At 38.3% G+C, this 21,925-nt stretch overlaps 1 protein-coding gene across 10 annotated transcripts in view; it reads left to right on the plus strand.

Moving 5' to 3' along the window:
- The window catches only part of SPECC1L (sperm antigen with calponin homology and coiled-coil domains 1 like), a 142,125-nt gene that overhangs the window by 41,250 nt on the left and 78,950 nt on the right, over nucleotides 1–21,925 (plus strand). For 4 of the 10 annotated variants that reach the window (XM_054690473.1, XM_037496848.2, XM_037496849.2 and 1 more), the window contains 3 exons: nucleotides 7,721–7,865; nucleotides 13,365–14,995; nucleotides 16,530–16,737. In XM_054690473.1, coding sequence (XP_054546448.1) covers nucleotides 7,721–7,865; nucleotides 13,365–14,995; nucleotides 16,530–16,737 — 1,984 coding nt within the window. The other 6 variants (XM_054690471.1, XM_037496847.2, XM_037496845.2 and 3 more) reach the window with 5 other exon arrangements.

The following is a 21,925-nucleotide window of genomic DNA, read 5'->3' on the forward strand; positions in this document are numbered from 1 at the left end:
TGAGAGCTGGCCATAGAGTATGCCTTCCAGAAGTTTGTACAGAGTATTGGCTGGAGGCAGCACATGCATGCGTAAGTAAAACAGATGTGGAAAGTCACATGCCCTGGGAGAGCAGGAAAAGTGTGTAGCAGTTTTAGAAGGAAAATAATATTTCTACCCTGGGGAACATTTTATGAAAAGAACATAGGAGCTATGTCTTAAGGGATGACCAGAAATAATGTTCCTAAGACTCCAAGGGGTTTTTATTACTACCCTCATCCCATGTGTACCACAAACTGTCAGTTCTTTGTATTCTTTCTCTAACAGCTGACCCTGTATTAATCCTAGTTAAAATTGGGTGATAATTTAGTAAAGACATACTGAGTTTTCTTTACACTCCTTTAGAGACTATCTTAGTTCTTTTGATATACACTAAGTAGTGTATAAGACCAAGGGCTTTAGGAACAGACAGACCCAGACTCAGGATGTACTTCAGAGGGCTGTGGTCACGATGAAATAAGGGAATATGTGAACATGCCCTTCAGTTATCACAGGTCCAGCAAGTACTTAGAAGTGAGAGGTGGTAACATTTTTATTGATTAGCTCTGGACACTTGATCAGTCCAGGATTGTTTGCTGAAAGTAATAATTTTTCTGTATGTCTTCTTCTGTATCTCTGTTGGTTTGAACCACAAAAGGACAGGGAACTACAGGCCATTTTTCTGCTGATTAGGTCTTAGGCTCATTGGACAGAGATCCACAGTTGTCTTCTTTCATCCTTTCTTAGTCCAGACTTCATTGATTTGTTTTTTATTGTTTGTTTTAGGGATGTAGTGTTTTAAGTAGAAACTTTACTTTATGATGAAGACTTGGAGAGAATTTCTGCTAATCTGATGGGAAAAATCAAGCTCTCTACCTCAAACATGATCCACACCAAAGCCTTTCATCCATGATAGATCACAAAGCCTTTCATCCATGATAAATCATGGCTGAGTTATTTGAAGAAGCACCTCACAGGAATATCTGTGAAGGAACATCCTTAGATTTGTTAAGATCTAGCAGAAAATGCTGGTTTTTTACTCTAGGGTTGTCAAAACTGAACCTGGATTTATTCCATGGGTTTCAAGATGCCCCCAGACTTTTTCCTTGCTACAGCCCCAGTATGCTGCTGGATGTCAGCTGGTGGCTGAGGAGGGTACTAAAAGTAGACCTTTGCCCTACTTGTGTTAATCTGAATCAACACCCTGAATTATTTCCTCGGTGGCAGTCCTGTCACTCTTTCATGTAAGACAGCTGGCATTTTCTGACCTAACTGGTTACTCAGTCTAGAGCTATCTTCAGGGTGGAATGAGTGCATGTTACTGGGTGACCTGTTATTTATATGACTGGAAGAACAGGTTGAAACATTGGCATTGGATGTATATTACTGCCTTCCTTCTTTTTCATCCTTGTCAGTGGCTGGCAGTGGCATTGTAGGTTTACTATGAAGTGTGCACTGAGCAGGCATGAGATCTGCTGCAGCTTGGATCCAGAGTTGCTGGTAGTTTGGTCTTGAACAGTGAGTACTTTTTTATTGTAAAGTAAAACCGCATACCTGTTAGATGCCAACTACATGTCAACTGTGTGAGCTTTGCCTCTGCTGTGTTGGGTGGTTGAAGAGAAAGAGGGAAGGAGGGAGGAGAAGAAAAGAATCATTGAAGTTGATATAAGAAGACACAGAAGGAAAGAAGAAAATGGAATGAGCAGGAAATTGAAGGGGAAAAAATAAGGGTTGGACAAGCAACTATAAACCAGAGACACACTATGGGTGGGGGTGGGGAGGAGAGAAGGGGAGAGGAAGGACTAGGATCAAAATAAGGGGGGGGTGCAATTGTATGGGAAATATAACCAAAATGAATATGCATAAATTGTGCAATAATGAAAAATGATGTAAGAATTATATAAAATAAAATATTAATTAAAAAAATAAGGGTTGGAGACTCCACTTAAATGTTTTTTTATTTTCTAAGTTTTCATTTTTCATTGTGCTTCTCTAGTGTATAGACACCTCCCACAACTTAAGTTCCTGTAATTGTGATGGAGCATCAATGAATAACCAGATGAGTGGTTATTGGCATTTCATCATTTAGATAATACACATACATACTCATTCACTTGTGTGGATGCTCACATATGTGCAGATGTGATGGCACAGTGTGTATTTAGTTTGTTTTTTTTTTAACTGTTTAAATTGTAGGTATAATGCTCCTAAACTGCTAAATATTTCAGGGGGTATTTCTTAAAAAACATGCATGTTTTCTCTCATAACAGTAGTACAGTTACAAAATCTGGAAATTAACATTGCTATAGTGCTATTATATATTCTGTAGACAAATTACGTTTTACTAATTGTGCTATTGATATCCACTTTAGCAAAAAAGAGAAAAATTTTCCTGGTCCAGAATCCAGTCCAAGATCTTAAAGTGCATTTAGTTCTGTTTTCCATTCTCTAAATTTGGACTAGTTCCTCAGTTTTTGTCTTTTATGACCTTGACATTGCTAAAGAGTGTAGGCCAATTATTTGGTAGACTGTCTCCCAAATTTGGACTTGTCAGTTTCCTTGGGATTAGGTTTAGGTTATACATTTTTAGCAGGAATCCCATGGAGGCCACATACCCTTGGTGAAGTGTTTCCAGAGAATCTCAGTCTGTTCTGTTCCTAATGAAGTCAGCTGAATTTGGTTAAGATGGTATTTGATAGTTTTTTCCATTATCGGGTTACTGTGTTTCCTTCAGTAACTAGGATCATGCCGAAGACACTTTGAGACTTTTGTGTAAGTACTTTTTTTTCCATCAAGTTTTTGCTCTAATCTTAAATTTTTTGTATTTTTTTCCAGAATCAACTATCATGATTTTTGTAATTTTGTAATTTTGTAATGGTAATTTTCTAGTTCTCAAATTCCTCTTCTATTATTACTTGGCATTCTAGTATGAGGAAGAGTTTTTACTCCCTCTCCCCATTTATATTTTCATATATATTATTGTAGGTGCATGGATTCTTATTGGGTTATAAATTGTTAGCATAATTTATTTTGATGTACAAATTGTCCCTGACTTGGCCAGTGGGAATGTCTTCAAACTGACTCCTTGAATTGTTTCTATTATTATTTGAACACTTCCTTAACTTCTGAAATCATGAGTTTTCTACTTTTCAAGCCCCAGCCCTGGAATCAGCCTTTTGTTCAAGAACTCCTTGTTCCTTCTAATGGAGGATGGAACTTAAACTATCTGGGAGTTAATTGTATTTATTACTTTTGAGTATATTGTTTCTAAACCCTCTTATTGGACACATAGGAAATATGCATCCCTTCTCTCTCTCTCTCTCTCTCTCTCTCTCTCTCTCTCTCTCTCTCTCTCTCTCTCTCGTGCACACACATGCACCCACACAGAGCAATTTCTGTATCTGTTTCTCTCCATATATTTAAAAAACTATGACTTCATGCTGATTTTCAATTCTAGTTAACACACAAGTTTCATAATAACCACTCTACTGTGCATAATTGTAATTACCCTTTTCCAACAGACAGAAATCTGATTTTCATTATTTAAATATTTTTACTTAATTTCTCAATCCTAGAATATACAGAAAGTAGTTAAAAGAGTTGCTCACCCATACTACTGCAAAAAACAAATCTACCAGCTAGAGTTCAGTGTATATTTATATTTTTTGTTTTTACATGAGATTTTGAAGATGTGGTCAAAATAAATGTGTTAAAAGATTTGGAGGGGTCCTTTACCCCCAACTCCATGTGGTTATATTATTCATTTGAAATATAATTGGATCCATTTACTCCTATTGTATTCCATTTTAAGGTTTCCCCTACATTTCCCCTTCATTTATTGTGTTTATTTTGAGTATGTGAAACACTCCCATGGTTCTGTGAGTCAGAACTCTATAGGAAGATGTGTTCAGATATGTCCCTCCTTTTCCCCATTCCTTTTTACTTCGTCCCCACCATATCCTCTTGGTAGTAAACGGTCCTGTTTATTTTTGCATAAATGAGCAGATATATATGTATATTTTTATTTCCCCCTTTTGATACAAAAGTTGACATAAATAGATACACTTTTATACTTTGTATTTTTTTCTTAATATATTCTAAAAATCTCTCCATACCAACTTATAGTAATCTTTCTCATTCTTTTTTTATATAGCTGTTTAATACTTCATTGTATGGATATACTGTAGTTTATTCAGCTACTTTCCATATATATGTATATATATTTCATATATATATATATATATACGAGGTTTATTCAGCTACTTTTTGTGTCTATATTCTACATGTATTTAAGGGGTTTTGTTATTTGCAGGTAAAAATAATGCTGCAATTTATGCATAGTTATTTTGTATTATTGGCAGTATATCTTGAGATTAAACTTATAGAATTGGGATTGCTGTGCAAAAGGTAAATGCATATGGGACTTTGTTAGGTATTGCCAGTTTCCTTTCATAAGGCATAGTTATATTAAGTTGCATTATCACCAACAACTCATGAGGACATCTATTTCTCCACATCTTTCCTAAAGGATGTGTTCTTATCTTTTCATTTTTGCCATTCTGATAGGTGAAGGAGAAGTGGTATCTCAGTGTTGTTTAATTTGAATTTCTCTTACCATGAGTTAGACTGCTCATCTCTTTTATATGTGTATGTGAGTTGGTTGTATATGATTGTTCATTTGCTTACTTTTCATCTGGTATTTGTTCTTTTCCGCCTTGATTTTTTTTTTTTTATCCATACAAGCACTGGGTATAGTCAGAAGCGCGGGATGGTGAGAGAATTCACCAGAGCCAGAGCGGGGAACAGAACAGGCAGACTGACGAAATATACTGCTGAGCAGCGGGCGTGGCAGGAGAGGTCTTTTGCGCCATATGGGACCCTTGCCGGCAATTAAACCGGTGCTGCAGAGGCTGCAGGCAGCTTCGCAGCCCAGCACTCAACCGCTGCGCCACCAGGGGAGGCCCCTGATTTTTAAGAACCTCTTTATATTTGAGGGCTATTTGCCCTTTATCAGTGAGAGACTGCAGATAATATTCCTCCAATTTTTCTTTTTTTTTTTAGTGATAATTTTTTTGGCCATGCGAAAGTTAAAACAGTTTTTTTAAGATTTTAATTTTTATATAGTCAAATTTATGAATTCTGTTTTATAATTCAGGATTTTGAATCAGGTTGGAATTTATTTTTGATAATGAGTTGAATTGGGGCTGATTTTTTTTTTCCCCCTTTGTGAATGTATAATTGCCCTAGCAGCATTTATTTAAAAACCCATTTTTTTCTGTACTGTTTCTTTGGTCATAAATCAGGTGTTTATACATGCAGTTTATTTATATATTCAGTTCTCTCATGCCGGTTTATTTATGTGCCACTACTGTACTGTTGTAGTTATTATGATAATTGTAGAAAATTTGGTGTATGTTTAACTTTGCCATACACAAAGACAACTTGTAATCAAGAAGTGCAGCAGTTATCCCACTTTCATATGACTGTTCAAAGACAATTTTAATATTTTTGATAGAATGTGAAAGAGAATTTGAAAATATATGAACATACTGAATTTATTAACTAATAGATGAGGGACAGATTGACATTAAGGAAGTGTAACTTTTGATTTACAACTTTTTGCATCATAGTTAATGACCAGTTTCATTAATAGAAACTAGTCTTGAAGAATATGCCAACCTTAGTGATTAATACAATATACTTTCTCATTTTATAATATAGGTTTTTCCAATATGACAACCATAAATTATCAAAATTTAAGTCCATGTAAATCATTTAAACAATAATCCTTTTTATGTCTCTCTATAAATAAGACCCACCTAATAGTACTGTGTCATAATTTTCATAATTGAATGATAGAAACAGAATCTACTCCAAATATTGAATCAGAGACATTTAGAACTGGAGAGATGGTAGAAACTTGTTTTTCATGAACCTGTTTAATTTGTACAAGTGAATTTTTTATGTTTACCTAAGGATGAGCATGGCTGCAGATACAAACATTATAAATTGGTTGGTTAACTTGTGATTCTACCTTAATGGGACAAAACTTTTTGGTCCTTTTATTAAAAAGTAATTTTTTTTTTTTAAGATTTATTTTTATTTATTTATTTATTTATTTATTTATTTATTTATTTATTTATTTATTTATTTAAGCACTGGGCACAGTCAGAAGCGCAGGAGGGTGAGAGAATTCACCAGAGCCAGAGCGGGGAGCAGAGCAGGCAGGAGGACCGAGGTACACTGCTGAGGGGAGCAGCGGGCGGCAGGAGAGGTCTGCGTGCCATGTGGGACCCTCCTCCGGTGTTCGGGGAGCAGCCAGGGATCAAACTGGCGCTGCGGAGGCTGCAGGCAGCTTTGCAACCCAGCGCTCAACCGCTGCGCCACCGGGGAGGCCCCAAAAAGTAATTTTTATTTTTGTAAACAGATGTTTAACTCCTCTGTATTTTCTCTTATTCCTAAAAGAAGTAAAAACCCATTTCTTCACCATTTTTCTTAAGTAATAATTTTATACCCAGTCTGATTCTACAGAGTTTTTACATTCCTTTAAAAACCTCATACATTTTCTTTTCTTTTTTTTTTGTTTCCTGGAGATTACCAAAGGTTTATTTGAAAGGACACAGCACTGAAAACATAATCGTTACAGATGACTTGTGGATACAGCATACATCATCTATTTTATGTCAGGACTATCTATGAAGATGAACTGCATAAATATAGAGAGATGGAAATATATAGGAGCCTTTTTATAGTGTTCTTTTGGGTGGATTTATATGGCCCATCATCTAGCCAATATCACAAAGGCAGAAGTGAAGACTACTCAGCTGCTGGTCCCAAGGAGCAGACCTCCAGTTCCAGGAGCCAGACAGCGAGATGCTCAGGCACTGCTTCCCCCAAAGGGACAGCCGCTCTGACAATGTGTTTGTCATTGCATCCTGAAAAATGCACATTATGAACACAGATACTGTTGACTGAAAAACCTCATATATTTTCAATCATCTTTATGGGCATGGCTTTCTCAAGTAGTGGGATCAGTTAAGCTCTGATCCTAACCATAAATAAAATCTCTAGTTTTTTATTGATATATTATCTAGGCCTTAAAAGGTCTCCTTTCAATTTTGGCATAAATTGGACTATTAGAGAATTAGACAAGGTAAGACAAAATAAGTTTTATAACAAATTCTTTACAATATTGGCTTCATCATTGAATCTTAGGGCAATGAAGATTGTTTCTGAATGTTGCAAGATGGCATTTCTTGTGACTTCATGTAGAGTTACTAACGAGTAGATGTAACTTCTGATTTAGAGGTTTTTGATTTACAAAATTAACCATTTATAATTGATTCATCATTGTGGTACCCTGAAATGATCCCTGTTCTTAAGTCACGTCCTAGGTGAAAGAGTATCAAGGAGAATGTCTCCACTGTTTCCCATCCCGCACTGAATCTGACACATGTGGGCACACAGCATGTTTCCATAAAATCTTTGATTACATATGTAAATTTTGTATTTTAAAAAGAAGTGTGTGATTGTTTATAAATCAGTAAAGAGGTTCTGTTTGTAGAACAGTGTGATGCACTAGTGGTTAACTGTCCATAAGTCTTGAACTCCATAGAAAAGCCAAGAGCTTTGTTTAGTTGTAAAATATCATTTAATCATGATTTAGCTAGTCAAATTTATTTTTATTTTCTGTTGCTTCCAGACCAAGAGCAGTGATGACCTTCTAGCTGGAATGGCTGGAGGGGTGACAGTGACTAATGGTGTTAAAGGAAAGAAAAGCACCTGCCCTTCTGCAGCATCTACCCTTGCCATGAACACCATGGAGAGCAAAGCAAAGATTGGCACAGGTATGGGTGGTATTCAGTTTAAGATTTAATTGGCCTTTTGTTTGAATAAATAGCATGCATTAGTGTTTGGGAGGTTGCATCTAGATAAAAAAAATTTCAGCCCCATATATTCATCGCTGTTATTAGCTGCTGGCCAATCTTAACTCCTTTACACTTGGCTGACTTTGGCCAGCCACTTACTATTTTGAAGCAAATTTCAGGCATCATAGGATTTCATTCACAAATACTTCATTGTCTTTTGAAAGATAAGGATTCTCTTAAAAATATAATCACAGTGCCATTTTCAGTCCTTAAAAGAATTAATGCTCATTCTTTAAATCATAAATTATTCAGTAAGTATTTAAATTTCTGACCCTTTCATAACTAGTAAATACTACATTTATTTACATATATTTGCTGTATATATGTTTGATTAGAATTCACTTAAGGTCCATATATTCTAACTGGTGATATGTTTAAGTTTTCCTTTTTCTTTGCAATTTGATTTTTATAGGAACTGGTTGCTTGACTAGAATTTCTTATGATCTGAATTTTGATGTAATTTCTCCATGATAGCCTTGAGCATGTTCCCTTGTTCATTTGTTTGCTGTAGATGTCATTAGCTATAGCTCTCTGCTGAGACAGATTCAGGTTTGTTTTTTTCCCCCCAAGACTCCTTCATAGGTGGTAGTTAACCATCTATCAGAAGGCAGTCATTTCTGGTTGTCTATTTCCATGATGTTAGCAGCACTTTGTTATAAATACCTAGAGTCATTCATTTTAATTCTGTCATTCTTTAGCAGTGGTTTGTTTTTAGATCTGATGGAGTCCATAACTCATCCCTCAGCTCAAGGAGTAATGCTATATTTTAGTTCTAACACTTATAGGAAAAAAATCCTTAAAATGTCTAGTAAACAGGGCCTCCCCGGTGGCGCAGCGGTTGAGCGCTGGGTTGCAAAGCTGCCGGCGACCTCTGCGGCGCCGGTTCGATCCCCGGCTGCTCCCCGGCCACAGGAGGAGGGTCCCACATGGCGCGCAGACCTCTCCTGCCGCCCGCTGCTCCCCTCAGCAGTGTACTTCGGTCCTTCTGCCTGCTCTGCTCCCCGCTCTGGCTCTGGTGAATTCTCTCACCCTCCCGCGCTTCTGACTGTACCCAGTGCATGTATAAACAAAACGAACGAACAAACAAACAAATAAATAAATAAAAACATGCCTCTATAAAAAAAAAAAAAAAAAAATTAAAAAAAAAAAAAATGTCTAGTAAACATAAGGTCATGAATTTGTAATAAAGCATATGAAAGCAAATTGACAAAAATTATAGCAGACTTTTATCTTCATATAGGTTAGGCTGTTAACCCCTTTCGTATCTATTCGACTTTTTCCTAGTCCATGTTACTTACTGTTTTCCCTCCTGCTTTGTGGATTTTTCCTTCCCTCCCATGTCACACTCCATTATTAATTATAATAGCGCTGAGGTGATTACTAGGAGGAAACATGTGAATCTTTGCTTTGTGCTTTCTAGGCATTATTTCATTTTCTGCTCCCTCTGAGGTAGAGCATGGCTTGGGCAAGATATTTAAGCTTTCGAAGCATAGCTATCTTATCTTTAAAATGAGCCTAAGAATTAAAAAAAAAATTTTTTTTTTTTTTTTATAGAGGCATGCTTTATTTATTTATTTGTTTGTTTGTTTTGTTTATACATGCACTGGGTACAGTCAGAAGCGCGGGAGGGTGAGAGAATTCACCAGAGCCAGAGCGGGGAGCAGAGCAGGCAGAAGGACCGAAGTACACTGCTGAGGGGAGCAGCGGGCGGCAGGAGAGGTCTGCGCGCCATGTGGGACCCTCCTCCGGTGGCCGGGGAGCAGCCGGGGATCGAACCGGCGCCACAGAGGCTGCGGGCAGCTTCGCAACCCAGTGCTCAACCGCTGCGCCACCGGGGAGGCCCTAAAAAAAAAATTTTTAATGATGAGAAAGCTGTCCTTTGAAAGCTTAAATATCTTGCCCAAGTCATGCATTCATTTTGCTCTGTAAATATTTGTTGGGCGACTGTTTTGTACTTGGCTGGTGGAGGAGCAAGGGCTGGACCATAGATCTTTTACTCTTGTGCCTGGGGCCACTGCCACATTTAACACTCCAGCCTGTGAGCTGAGAAGGAAATTAAATACTATAATACCATCTGCATCTCTTCATATTTCCAGCCTTTAGAATTTACTGGGAGAAATTCCACATATTTGAAAACTTGTTCCTTACTGACCAATACCACCTGCCTTTCTAAGACTGAATTCAGTTATTACCTCACAGCTCCAGTATAAGTTTGTCTATCTGTATTAGTTTGCCCAGGCTGTCGTAACAAAATACTGGACTGGGTGGCTTAACAGCAGAAGTTTATTTTCTCATGATTCTGGAGGCTATAAAGTTCAAGATCAAGGTATTGGCAGATAAGGTTTCTTGCCAGACAGATGACTGCTTCTCATCCTCACATGGCCATCCTTCTGTTCCTGTCTGTATATTAATCGCCTGCTCTTATAAGGACATTTGTCATTTTGGATTAGGGTACATCCTAAGAACCCCATGTTATCTCAATTACCTCTTAACCTTAATTATCCTATCTCCAAATACAGACAGTCACATTCTGAGGTACCAGGGGTAGGGCTTCAACATGTGAATTTGGGGGGATATTTGGCCCATAAATGTTCGACACAACAACCACATCTTAATTTTTGAGTACATCTGCTCTGCCTTTATTTACTCTGGATGACTTCCTTAAGACCAGTTCACTAGTCTTTACCTCAGATTCTCCTGTATACTCAGTCATCACAATAATCCCAGAAGAGGTGCTTTTCTTCTTCATGTTCTGTCTTTCTCTCCTTGTTTTTTCTTGTTCCCTTGCTTTGGGGGCCTTATTTATCCTTTCCCTCATTGCTTTCTTTTGTCTTTCAAACATGCCCAGATTTTTTTTTTTTTTTTCAGAACACCTTTTGGTTTAGATAAGAAGTGTGATATTACAGAAATAGGAAAGAAAAATTAGTATTGGGGAAGAAATTATACCATCCTTTTCGCTTTTTGGTCTGCATTTGCAGTTGTTTCTCCTAATCCTATTACTTCTTTTTTTTTTTTTTTAAGATTTTTTATTTATACAATAGCTGGGGTATAGGCCGGAAGCACGGGAGGGTGAGAGATTCACCAGAGACAGAGCGGGGAGCAGAACAGGCAGAAGGACTAAAAGCACTGCTGAGGGGAGCAGGGGGCGCGACAGGAGAGGTCTGCCACGCCATGTGGGAATCTCCTTGGCCAGCTGGGAATCGAGTCCGCACTGCAGAGGCTGCGGACAGCTTCACAGCACTGTGCTCAACCTGCTGAGCCACTGGGGAAGCCCCTCCTATTACTTCTATTTTTGAAATCTATTGCAGAATTTCCCCCCTATCCGGTTGTAATGAGATTGAAGTCTTACTCTCCAAGTGCAGACTCTCGTTTACTTACACTACTGTGCCTGCCCTATTCCTCCTCTACTGTTCTTCCTTCTTTCTCATATTTTCCACTTAGCTTCCTCTTCATTAGTTTTCATAAAATTGCTCTTTCCATATGTTTTTCTACACTCAAGAATATTTAAAGACCTCCTGTGACTCACTGTATTCTCCCTGATGTTCAGGACTCTAGAAAACCCTTCACAGGCAGCTTCCATAACTGTATAATCTCACTTTTTCCTTTCTGTGTGCCTTGCTTTCCTGTCTGTCTTGTGGCCAACCAGAAATCCCTCCCCTGCTGTATACATGATCCCTGTGAAAATTAGTGGCCATCTTTGTACATTATGTAGACTTTACTTTTCAGGTACCTTGCCAACCTGGTACCTGCTACCTACAAAGAAGCAAGTTCTTTACAAATATTGATTGATTGGGTTTAGATCTTATTTTTTATTTTTTTAAAGATTTATTTATTATACAAGCACTGGGTACAGTCAGAAGCGCGGGAGGGTGAGAGGATTCACCAGAGCCAGAGTGGGGAACAGAATAGTCAGACCGATGAAACACACTGCTGAGGGGAGCAGCGGGCGCAGCAGGAGAAGTCTGTGCACCATGTGGGACCCTTGCCGGCGGCCGGGGATCAAACCAGCGCTGCAGAGGCTGTGGGCAGCTTCGCAGCCCAGCGCTCAACCACTGCGCCACCAGGGGAGGCCCAATCTTATTTTTTAATGTAAAATATGCTGTAATTATTTCTTAACTGTGCATGGGTGTTTAAACATATCCCCTTTCAGGGCCTCCTGGTGGCGTAGGGTTTAAGTCTCAATGCTCTCAAGCTCTCACCAGCCATGCGGCACAAGTTCGATCCCCGGTCAGGGAGCTGGCCCACATGGCTTAGCAGACCTCTCCTGTCTCGCCCGCTGCTCCCCTCAGCAGTGTATTTCAGTAGATTCGCCTGTTCTCCTTCCCACTGTGTCTCTGGTGAATCCTCTCACTCCCGCACCTCTGGCCTGTACCCCAGTTCTTGTATGCATAAATAAATAAAAATAAATCTTAAAAAAAATCAAACATATCCCTTTTTTTAATATTAAATAACCATGTCAATTATTTTTATAGGTTATAAGGTTCAGAAGTTTAGGGATACTGTGATTTGTAAAGCATATTTGATTAGTATGTCATTTGTAGCATTGGTGCATTATTTCCTGACATTTACAGAGGTGGTTTAGCATACCGGGTAAAGGGCAGATTCTGGAGCCAGACTGCCTGGGTATAAATCTTGCCTCATCCATTTAACTATTTTGAGATGCTTGCAAATTATTTAACATCCTGCATGGATTTCTTCAGTTGCACAACAAGATGATAATAGCATCTACCTGAGTTTTGATGAGGCTTGTATAAGTTAATGTATGTGAAATAGCAATGTGTGTGAATGGTAAATATATTAGCTACTACTATTATAATAATTGTTATTATTTGTGTGGCAGAATGCATTTTTTGCATTTACCTTCATAATATTTTTTGTGTTTATTGTAACTTAGATTTTTAGAGACTGCCTGTCCCTTCTTGTTCACCTGTAATCTTCCCTGACCTTCTATTTCTACAGTTCTTTACCACTGACGGGCTAATCCTAATTAGATAAAGATGATTTATAGTCATCTTAATATGTCTAATTAGACTTTATAGAACATTTTTCATCTATTTTGCCCTAATGTATTGTGCCCCTGGCCCACCTATATGAAGCTGTGGTTTAGGATTCAAGTTAATGTATCTAACTTGTAAAAAATTTAACACCTTTATTGAGATATAATTCTTGTCCCATCAAATTTACCCCTTTTAATGTGTACATACAGTTCAATATGTAACTTCTTTTTCACTGATAATTAAAAGATAATTTGAGGAAAATGAGTATTACAGTAACCACACTGACTCCAGGAAACATTAATATAGGTCTAAATCAATGTTTGTATATCCCCAGATTTCATCTCATTGGACCTAAGGCATAAACTATGTATCTTTTTATTGCTAATATTTTTGCCTTAAATTCCTTGTTGTAAATACATAGGCTCGTGTTCTTCAACCAAGCGGAGCACTTCTACAGGTAATAAAGAATCCAGTTCTACCAGAGAAAGACTGCGTGAACGTACCCGACTAAACCAGAGCAAAAAACTACCTTCTGCAGGTCAGGGAGCTAATGACATGGCATTGGCTAAGCGTTCCCGCAGCCGCACTGCTATGGAATGTGATGTTCGTATGAGTAAGTCTAAGTCAGACAATCAGATCAGTGACAAGGCCGCTTTGGAAGCCAAAGTGAAAGATCTTCTCACACTGGCAAAAACTAAAGATGTGGAAATTTTGCATTTGAGAAACGAACTCCGAGACATGCGTGCTCAGCTGGGCATCAATGAGGATCATTTGGAGGGTGACGAAAAATCTGAGAAGGAAGCTATTATTACCCACCAGCCAACTGATGTTGAGTCAACGTTACTGCAGCTACAAGAACAGAATACTGCCATCCGTGAAGAACTCAACCAGCTGAAAAATGAAAACAGAATGTTAAAGGACAGGTTGAATGCATTGGGCTTTTCCCTAGAGCAGAGGTTAGACAATTCTGAAAAACTGTTTGGTTATCAGTCCCTGAGCCCAGAAATCACCCCTGGTAACCAGAGTGATGGAGGGGGTACTTTGACTTCTTCAGTGGAAGGCTCTGCACCTGGGTCAGTGGAGGATCTTTTGAGTCAGGATGAAAACACCCTCATGGACCATCAACACAGTAACTCTATGGACAATCTGGACAGCGAGTGCAGTGAGGTGTACCAGCCCCTCACATCGAGTGATGATGCCCTTGATGCACCATCATCCTCAGAATCAGAAGGCATTCCCAGCATTGAGCGCTCTCGAAAGGGAAGCAGTGGGAATGCCAGTGAAGTGTCTGTTGCTTGCTTGACGGAACGGATACACCAGATGGAAGAGAACCAGCACAGTACGAGTGAGGAACTTCAGGCAACTCTGCAAGAGCTAGCTGATTTACAACAGATTACCCAAGAACTGAATAGTGAAAATGAAAGACTCGGAGAAGAGAAGGTTATTCTCATGGAATCTTTATGTCAGCAAAGTGATAAGTTGGAACACTTTAGCAGGCAGATTGAATATTTCCGCTCCCTTTTAGATGAGCATCACATTTCTTATGTTATAGATGAAGATGTAAAAAGTGGACGTTATTTGGAATTAGAACAACGTTACATGGATCTAGCTGAGAATGCCCGTTTTGAACGAGAGCAGCTGCTAGGTGTTCAGCAGCATTTAAGCAATACTTTGAAGATGGCAGAACAAGACAATAAGGAAGCTCAAGAAATGATAGGGGCTCTCAAAGAACGCAATCACCACATGGAACGCATTATTGAGTCTGAGCAGAAGAGCAAAGCAGCCTTGGCAGCCACATTGGAAGAGTACAAAGCCACAGTGGCCAGTGACCAGATAGAGATGAATCGCCTGAAGGCCCAGCTGGAGAACGAAAAGCAGAAAGTGGCGGAGCTGTACTCCATCCATAACTCTGGGGACAAGTCTGATATTCAGGATCTCCTAGAGAGTGTCAGGCTGGACAAAGAAAAAGCAGAGACTTTGGCAAGTAGCCTGCAGGAAGATCTGGCTCACACCCGAAATGATGCCAATCGATTACAGGACACCATTGCTAAGGTACTGGTTAATTATATAAAATGTTCTGGATCTGCTTCATGTAGTGCAATACGTGGCATGCTTATTGAGAGCGAGGATCACTTGTGTGGTGTGTCACTGGCTTTTATTTAAGAAAAAACTTGTGACTGGCTTTCTTTTGAGGAAATAGAGTGAAAGTATTCTTCTAGTAATGTTGCTCTCACTCACTGAAATTTTGTTACTATTATCCTGTGAGAAGGTAGAGGTAGAGATATAACTAGCAACAGAATTTGTCTTCTTTTTTTTTGGGTCCACCCAGCAGAGTATGTCTTGCAGTTTTTACATCTTCATCCTTTTTTTTTTTTTAAAGATTTATTTATACAAGCACTGGGTACAGTCAGAAGTGCGGGAGGGCAAGAGAATTCACCAGAGCCAGAGCGGGGAGCAGAGCAGGCAGAAAGACCGAGGCACACTGCTGAGGGGAGCAGCGGGCAGCAGGAGAGGTCTGCGCGCCATGTGGGACCCTCCTCCGGTGGCCGGGGAGCAGCCGGGGATGAACCGGCGCCGCAGAGGCTGCGGGCAGCTTCGCAACCCAGTGCTCAACCGCTGCACCACCGGGGAGGCCCTACATCTTCATCCTTAATGTACTTTGACATAAGAAAGATGAAGAATCAGTATTTCCTCCTATGGGATAAGCGGCATCTGCCATCTCATCCTGCTGTGGTTGTAGTTTTTCAAATTGACTTCTGTCATGAATTTAAATACTTTTGGAGTCTGGAGGCTCCTGTTTATTAAAAGTCTATGGTTTGTGCTAGCATGGGCCTTAGAGATCAGTGATCTCTCATTGTTTCATGTCAGCATAATGGTAAGGATTCACTTGTTGCTGCAGCCCTGGCCTGCTGACACTGGCTAGGGTTCTGTGCCCCACATAGTTATTTGTGTGTTTTTTGCATAAGTTAACTAATCACTCTATCTCATGTTTTATTTTTTATTTTAGTCCATTGATTTTTAAATTAAAAAACATTTTTGGATAAAGTATTTTGGAAAAGTATATATTTGACCAAAATATGAATAACTTAGACATTAAAATACTTAATCACTTCTACAGATATAATTTCAAAGATACATTGTTGGTGCATATGCATTGAGAGAAGCAGTATGACCTACTGTACTTGCAATGAGAGTGTTTGAGATTTTATGTTTCTATTTTTAATTTGATGAAACTGACAAGTCCATTCATTTTTGTTGGAGAGCATATCAATCATTAATCAAGTGTATGCCTTCAATTTCAACTTTGAAGGGAAAATTTCCAAAATTTCTTTACAAATAATCTAGTTAAGTTCAATGATTTGTCAATATGATTTCATTCAGTGATGTTATGACAACAAATTATGCTTAATTAAGTATGAAGTCCTGTATTACTGTAGCATGTTTTTTCATATTTTTTAACAGTTAATACACAGGTTGTTTTAGTTCATGCAACTCAGTTTCCATTTGAAACCATGTGTACCTCAATTCTAAAATTTATCTTAGAACAACTTTTACTTTTCTAATCTGCACTATCAATTTTATATAGGTAGAAGATGAATACCGAGCCTTCCAAGAAGAAGCTAAGAAACAAATAGAAGATTTGAATATGACATTAGAAAAATTAAGATCAGAGCTGGAAGAGAAAGAAACAGAAAGAAGTGACATGAAAGAAACCATCTTTGAACTTGAAGATGAAGTAGAACAACATCGAGCTGTGAAACTTCATGACAACCTCATCATTTCTGATTTAGAGAGTAAGACAAAAATTTTCCTTCTTTTTTGCCCCACCCTTTTTAACATGTGTTAAATAGTTTGTATGTAATAACAAAGTAAAAATTAGTAATTCCGAAAGGTACAAGTAATTCAAAGGGAGCAGCATAGTTAGCTAACAGAAATATACTTGTTATAGTGAATCATACTTTAGTCAATAGTCTTTGACTACTGTTTCTTGTGCCTAAGGAGGACCTCTGAAGTTGATGCATTACTGTAAAGCTGTGCCTAAATATGGAAAATCATTTAAACAAAAAGCTAGGTGGTTATTTTATAAATATTAAGAAGAACCATTTATGATCTGCTCCTAGTGGTCACAAATACACTGAGACAGAAAAATAATGATTCTGACTGATCTTATATCTAAGACAAAGGTTTTTGTCTGATTTTTTTTCTTACCATGGAGATTTTATGATCTTGTACATTGAAGCTCAGATTTGAAGTTTGTAACTCTTTTTTTTGTAATTATTATAGGCTTAGAAAAAAGCTGCAAAAATAGTACTAAGCATTTCTGTATAGAAGATTTGATAAGGAACACAATATTTGTATGATCTTAAAATGTCCTCTCATAGACTGTTATGTTAAAAGTGAGGAAAAGAAGCAGTCAGAAATTATACAGTAGAAAAATTGTGTAACACTTTGGGTGATCACATAAGTGATAAAAGCACACAGATACTGAATACAGCTTGTTTGTATTCTGGCTGAGGCATAGCTTATAGTTACAGAAGCACCAGACAGATAAAAGTTAAGAAATATTTTACTACAACACAAGAGTGATTCCTCAAAAATGCCAGTGTCATACAAAACAAAGGCTATGGAAAAGCTCCAGATTAAAGGAGGCTAAGGAAACATGCCAGCTAAATGCAATACCTGTACAGTATGGGTTCATTATTATAAGGGGGAAATGCTGTAAAGGATAACGTGATAAAATTGCATGTAAATGTAATGATAGGTTAGATAAACTTACTAGTATAAATTTATGATGTTGAAGACTATACTGTGTTTATATAGTGAATAATCCTAGTCTTAAGAACCACAGAGTGAATATTATGGGGTAAAGGACCATGATGTGTATTCTCACATAGTTCAGGAAAAAAATTAGGGATGATGGATGGATGGATGGGTGGATGGATGATAGATAGATAGATAAGGATAGAAGAGAGAGAGAGAGGGGGATAGAAGACAGTAAATGCTAAAAATAAGTGGATGAACTGTTAACACTAAGAAAATCAGAGTCAGAGGGCTGGCTCATAGATATTCCTTATATTATCTTTTGCAGCTTTTTGTAAGTTTGAAATTATTTCCAAATAACACGTTTTAAAAATTCTTACGTATTCTTCATCCACACTCTTCAAATGTTAACAAGTTTTAAGTTGTAATACTTTAATGATGCCATGTGTGGACAAGGAGAATGGGGGCAGTAAGCGTTTTTGATACATTTATCAAAGCTTTCTAAACTTTCTTTCATGATACTTCTCCTTTGAGCCTTAATTATTTCTTTTTTTTTTTTAATTTTTTTTTTTTTTATAGAGGCATGTTTTATTTATTTATTTGTTTGTTTGTTTGTTTGTCTGTTTATACATGCACTGGGTACAGTCAGAAGTGCGGGAGGGTGAGAGAATTCACCAGAGCCAGAGCGGGGAACAGAGCAGGCAGAAGGACCGAAGTACACTGCTGAGGGGAGCAGCGGGCAGCAGGAGAGGTCTGCGCGCCATGTGGGACCCTCCTCCCATGGCCAGGGAGCAGCCGGGGATTCAACCGGCGCTGCAGAGGCTGCGGGCAGCTTCGCAACCCAGCGCTCAACCGCTGCGCCACCGGGGAGGCCCGAGCCTTAATTATTTCTTGATAGAGGATTGATAGGCAGACAATAGCATAGAGCCAGATCTCATGTGCTGTGGGTACAGAGGTGGGGCGGTTTGTGCTTTTACTAGAGGAGTGGGGTTGCAGGAGCCTTAAACATGTTTTGTGGCAGTTTGGAACTCTGGCTAGTTCCCCCAGTATCTGTAGATTGACTTCACGGTTATTTGGAACATTTCCAAACATGTAGATACTAAAGTAGTGACTGTGAGTCTGCATCTCAGAGATAAAAGTCATTCTAGAGGTGAACTTTCTATATAAAGTTCTAAAAAGCTTTTCAGTATAATATTTGCTTTGTATTTCATTGTCCCCGAACTGAGGATTTATCTAATTTTACTTTCTTAAATGTAAGATGTTTTAAAGTTGTTCAGATTAATTTGGAAATTCAGTTCATATTCATTTAATGTTGATAATTTTCTTTCCTTCTAAGACTTTTGATTTAACCATGGAAAGAGTGACACCTTGTGGTAATTGGGGTAATAGCTAGAAAAAAATGTTAGATGATAAGAATGCCTGGTATGACATTTTACAACTCATTTCCAGAATATAAATTACATGATTATATAGATTTCAATTATAAAGCAGACAAAATGCCTGACTAAATGTGTTTTATTTTGCTATGTATTTTCTCTCCCCAATTTTTAAAATTAAGATATGCAGAAATGGGGCCTCCCTGGTGGCCTAGGGGTTAAGTCTCAGCACTGTTACCATGAAGGCCTGATTTCGATTGCTGGCCAGGGAGCTAACCCACATATGGTGCAGCAAACCTCCCCTGTCTTGCCTGATGCTCCCCTTAGCAGTGTATTTCAGTAAATATCCGCCTGTTCTGCTCCCCACTCTGTCTCTGGTAAATTCTCTCACTCCCTGCACCTCTGACCTACATCCCATATCTTCCACACAAAAATAAAAAAAACCTTAAAAAAAAAAAAGTTCAGCTTTAAAATACACACACACACACAGAAATACAGAAAAGAATAATACAGCTAGCATCCTTGTCTAGACTTGACAATTGATAACATTTTGCATTGTTCACCTGTCATACGTGCGTGTCTGTTTCCTGAACCTGACACTTAATTCCTAAATATTTCTGTATGTAACTTCTAAACATTCTCATCAATACCTTACTACATTATCATACAATGTAATATCACATCTAGTAAAATTAGTCATTTTCCCCGGTTAATGTATAATAGCCCATATTCATATTTCCCAGGTGGATCCCAAAAATCTCTTCACAGTGTTTTGTAGGAGCCAGCATCCAACCAGATTTCATGCTTTGTATTTAGTTGTTATACATTCATTCTCTGATAGGAATGGATTTTTCATTTTGGAAAATTCTTCCATTTGGGATTGATGCTAAGCCAGAACTCTGTATGGGGGACTTGATGACAGTCATGTCCTACTGTTAATTGAGAATTTCCTTTATGGAATGTTTTAACAATCCCTACAGAATCAATATTAGAACTTTTTCGTCACACCGGAAAGAAACCCTATACATATGGTAGTGGTCATTCCTCATTTACCCAAAATGATCTCCTGGCTCTGGAATTAGTGGAAAGAATTTAAAACAACTATTGCAACTTTGGAATTAGTGGATAAGCTTTAAAATAGCTATTGTAACTATACTCAGGATGTAGAGAAAAATACACTTGTAATAAATGAACAAGTAGCAGAATCTCAACAAAGGAAAAAAATGTGAAAAATAACCAAGAAGGTATTCTAAAACTGAAAAAATTTTGCAGTTAATATGGAAAATATCCTGAGTTATTTAAGCAGAAAATTAGAAATTTAGAAAAGCCAGTAAACTTGAAGATCAATCAGTAACCTCAATCTAGTCTGCAGGACAAAGAGATAACAGATTGCGGCGGGGGGGGGGGGGAAATGAGTCTAACACATGTAACTAGAGAACCAGATGACCTCTCAGATAGCATCAGTGCCTAACTTAGTTTTGCCCTTCAATACTTTTCAGTAGTACTTGAATTTAGCATTTGGTACTTGAATCCAGACAACCCTCATATAAAAACTCAGTAAATGCCATCAGGACTTCTGTGAAGATATGACCTAAGGAATCCAGCAAGATAGTGGCATATTGAAGACACTGGGCTCACCTCTACATATTTGCAACAAAATCACAACTGAAGACAATGAGCCCTGAAAGATAAACAAATCACTGTGATACACACTAAGTGTGATGGCACAGTAGAAAGGGTTTGGAAAAACTATAGTTAAATTGCTTGCAACAGTACTGGGGCAGTGTAACCCATGAGTGAGATGGGGATATAACTCACAGACAGAGGAGTAACTGCCATCCAAAGCCTCTCAGCTGTTTTTACCTCAAGGACATACACCCATACTGGGGACTTTAAAACCTGAGTTCTATACTAGAGAAGGGAGTATACAGAGTTTAGGAGTCTAAGTCCAGAGTGCTGATTAATGTGTTGCATCTGTAGCTTCCACACGAGGACAATTGGAGCCACAATGAGCAAGGAGAGCCAGGTTGAATTACCTGTCTGTCATTATAGAAGATGGTATTATTTGTAGCCTGTGACTGTGATCCATGAAATACCTGCCTTTTCCCTATTCAAGGCCAAAATTGAGACAGTAACTGAATACTAACGATAACCACCTGAATCTTAACAGCAGGAACAACCATCACAGGGCAAGCTTCCATATTTGAAAGGCAGAGAGAACAACTCCTGGCTTGTGACCCCATTTCAGTTATAATCCCCAGTCAGCACTATTTTCACTGAGATGTTGGTGTAAAGGGTGGGATCACTATGAAGTGGCAACACACATCTGTTACCTTGATTGAAGCTGCCATTTCCCCTTTTGTAGATCTTGGGGGGACCCCCTCTCTAGGCATGTATTATCAGCAGAGCCTGTATCCTGTTACATCAAAAGAAAAGACTTACGTGTATAAAAATGACTTCTACTATTGTTGAGAAACGTGCAGAAATCCCTAGATTTGTTGTTCTTGTCTTTTTCTAAGTAAGGAAAAAGCAACCAGGACTTGTTGCACATTTTAATATATCTTAATAAAGCAGAAAAGTGAAACAACAGAAAGAAGCAGCTCAACTGAAAGAAGCAGCTCAGCTGAGCCCAAAGAAATGGTTAATTACTTCACCACCAATCCAGCCAAGTTTGCTGATTGGTAGGTATCAAAAATACAGGCCTGTTAAACCCCCAGGCCAGCATGTGGAAGGGCCTGATGTGGCCATGCCTGTTGGCAGCCCTCTAATAGTGCAGCCTCGAAAGTAAATAATGGGGAAAGAGAAAAAGATAACAAATGGCAACCTGAATCCTCAGAGGAATACT

Source organism: Talpa occidentalis, unplaced genomic scaffold, assembly GCF_014898055.3.
Source record: "Talpa occidentalis isolate TD23 unplaced genomic scaffold, MPIMG_talOcc4v2.1 talOcc4.8, whole genome shotgun sequence".
Lineage (NCBI taxonomy): Eukaryota > Metazoa > Chordata > Mammalia > Eulipotyphla > Talpidae > Talpa > Talpa occidentalis.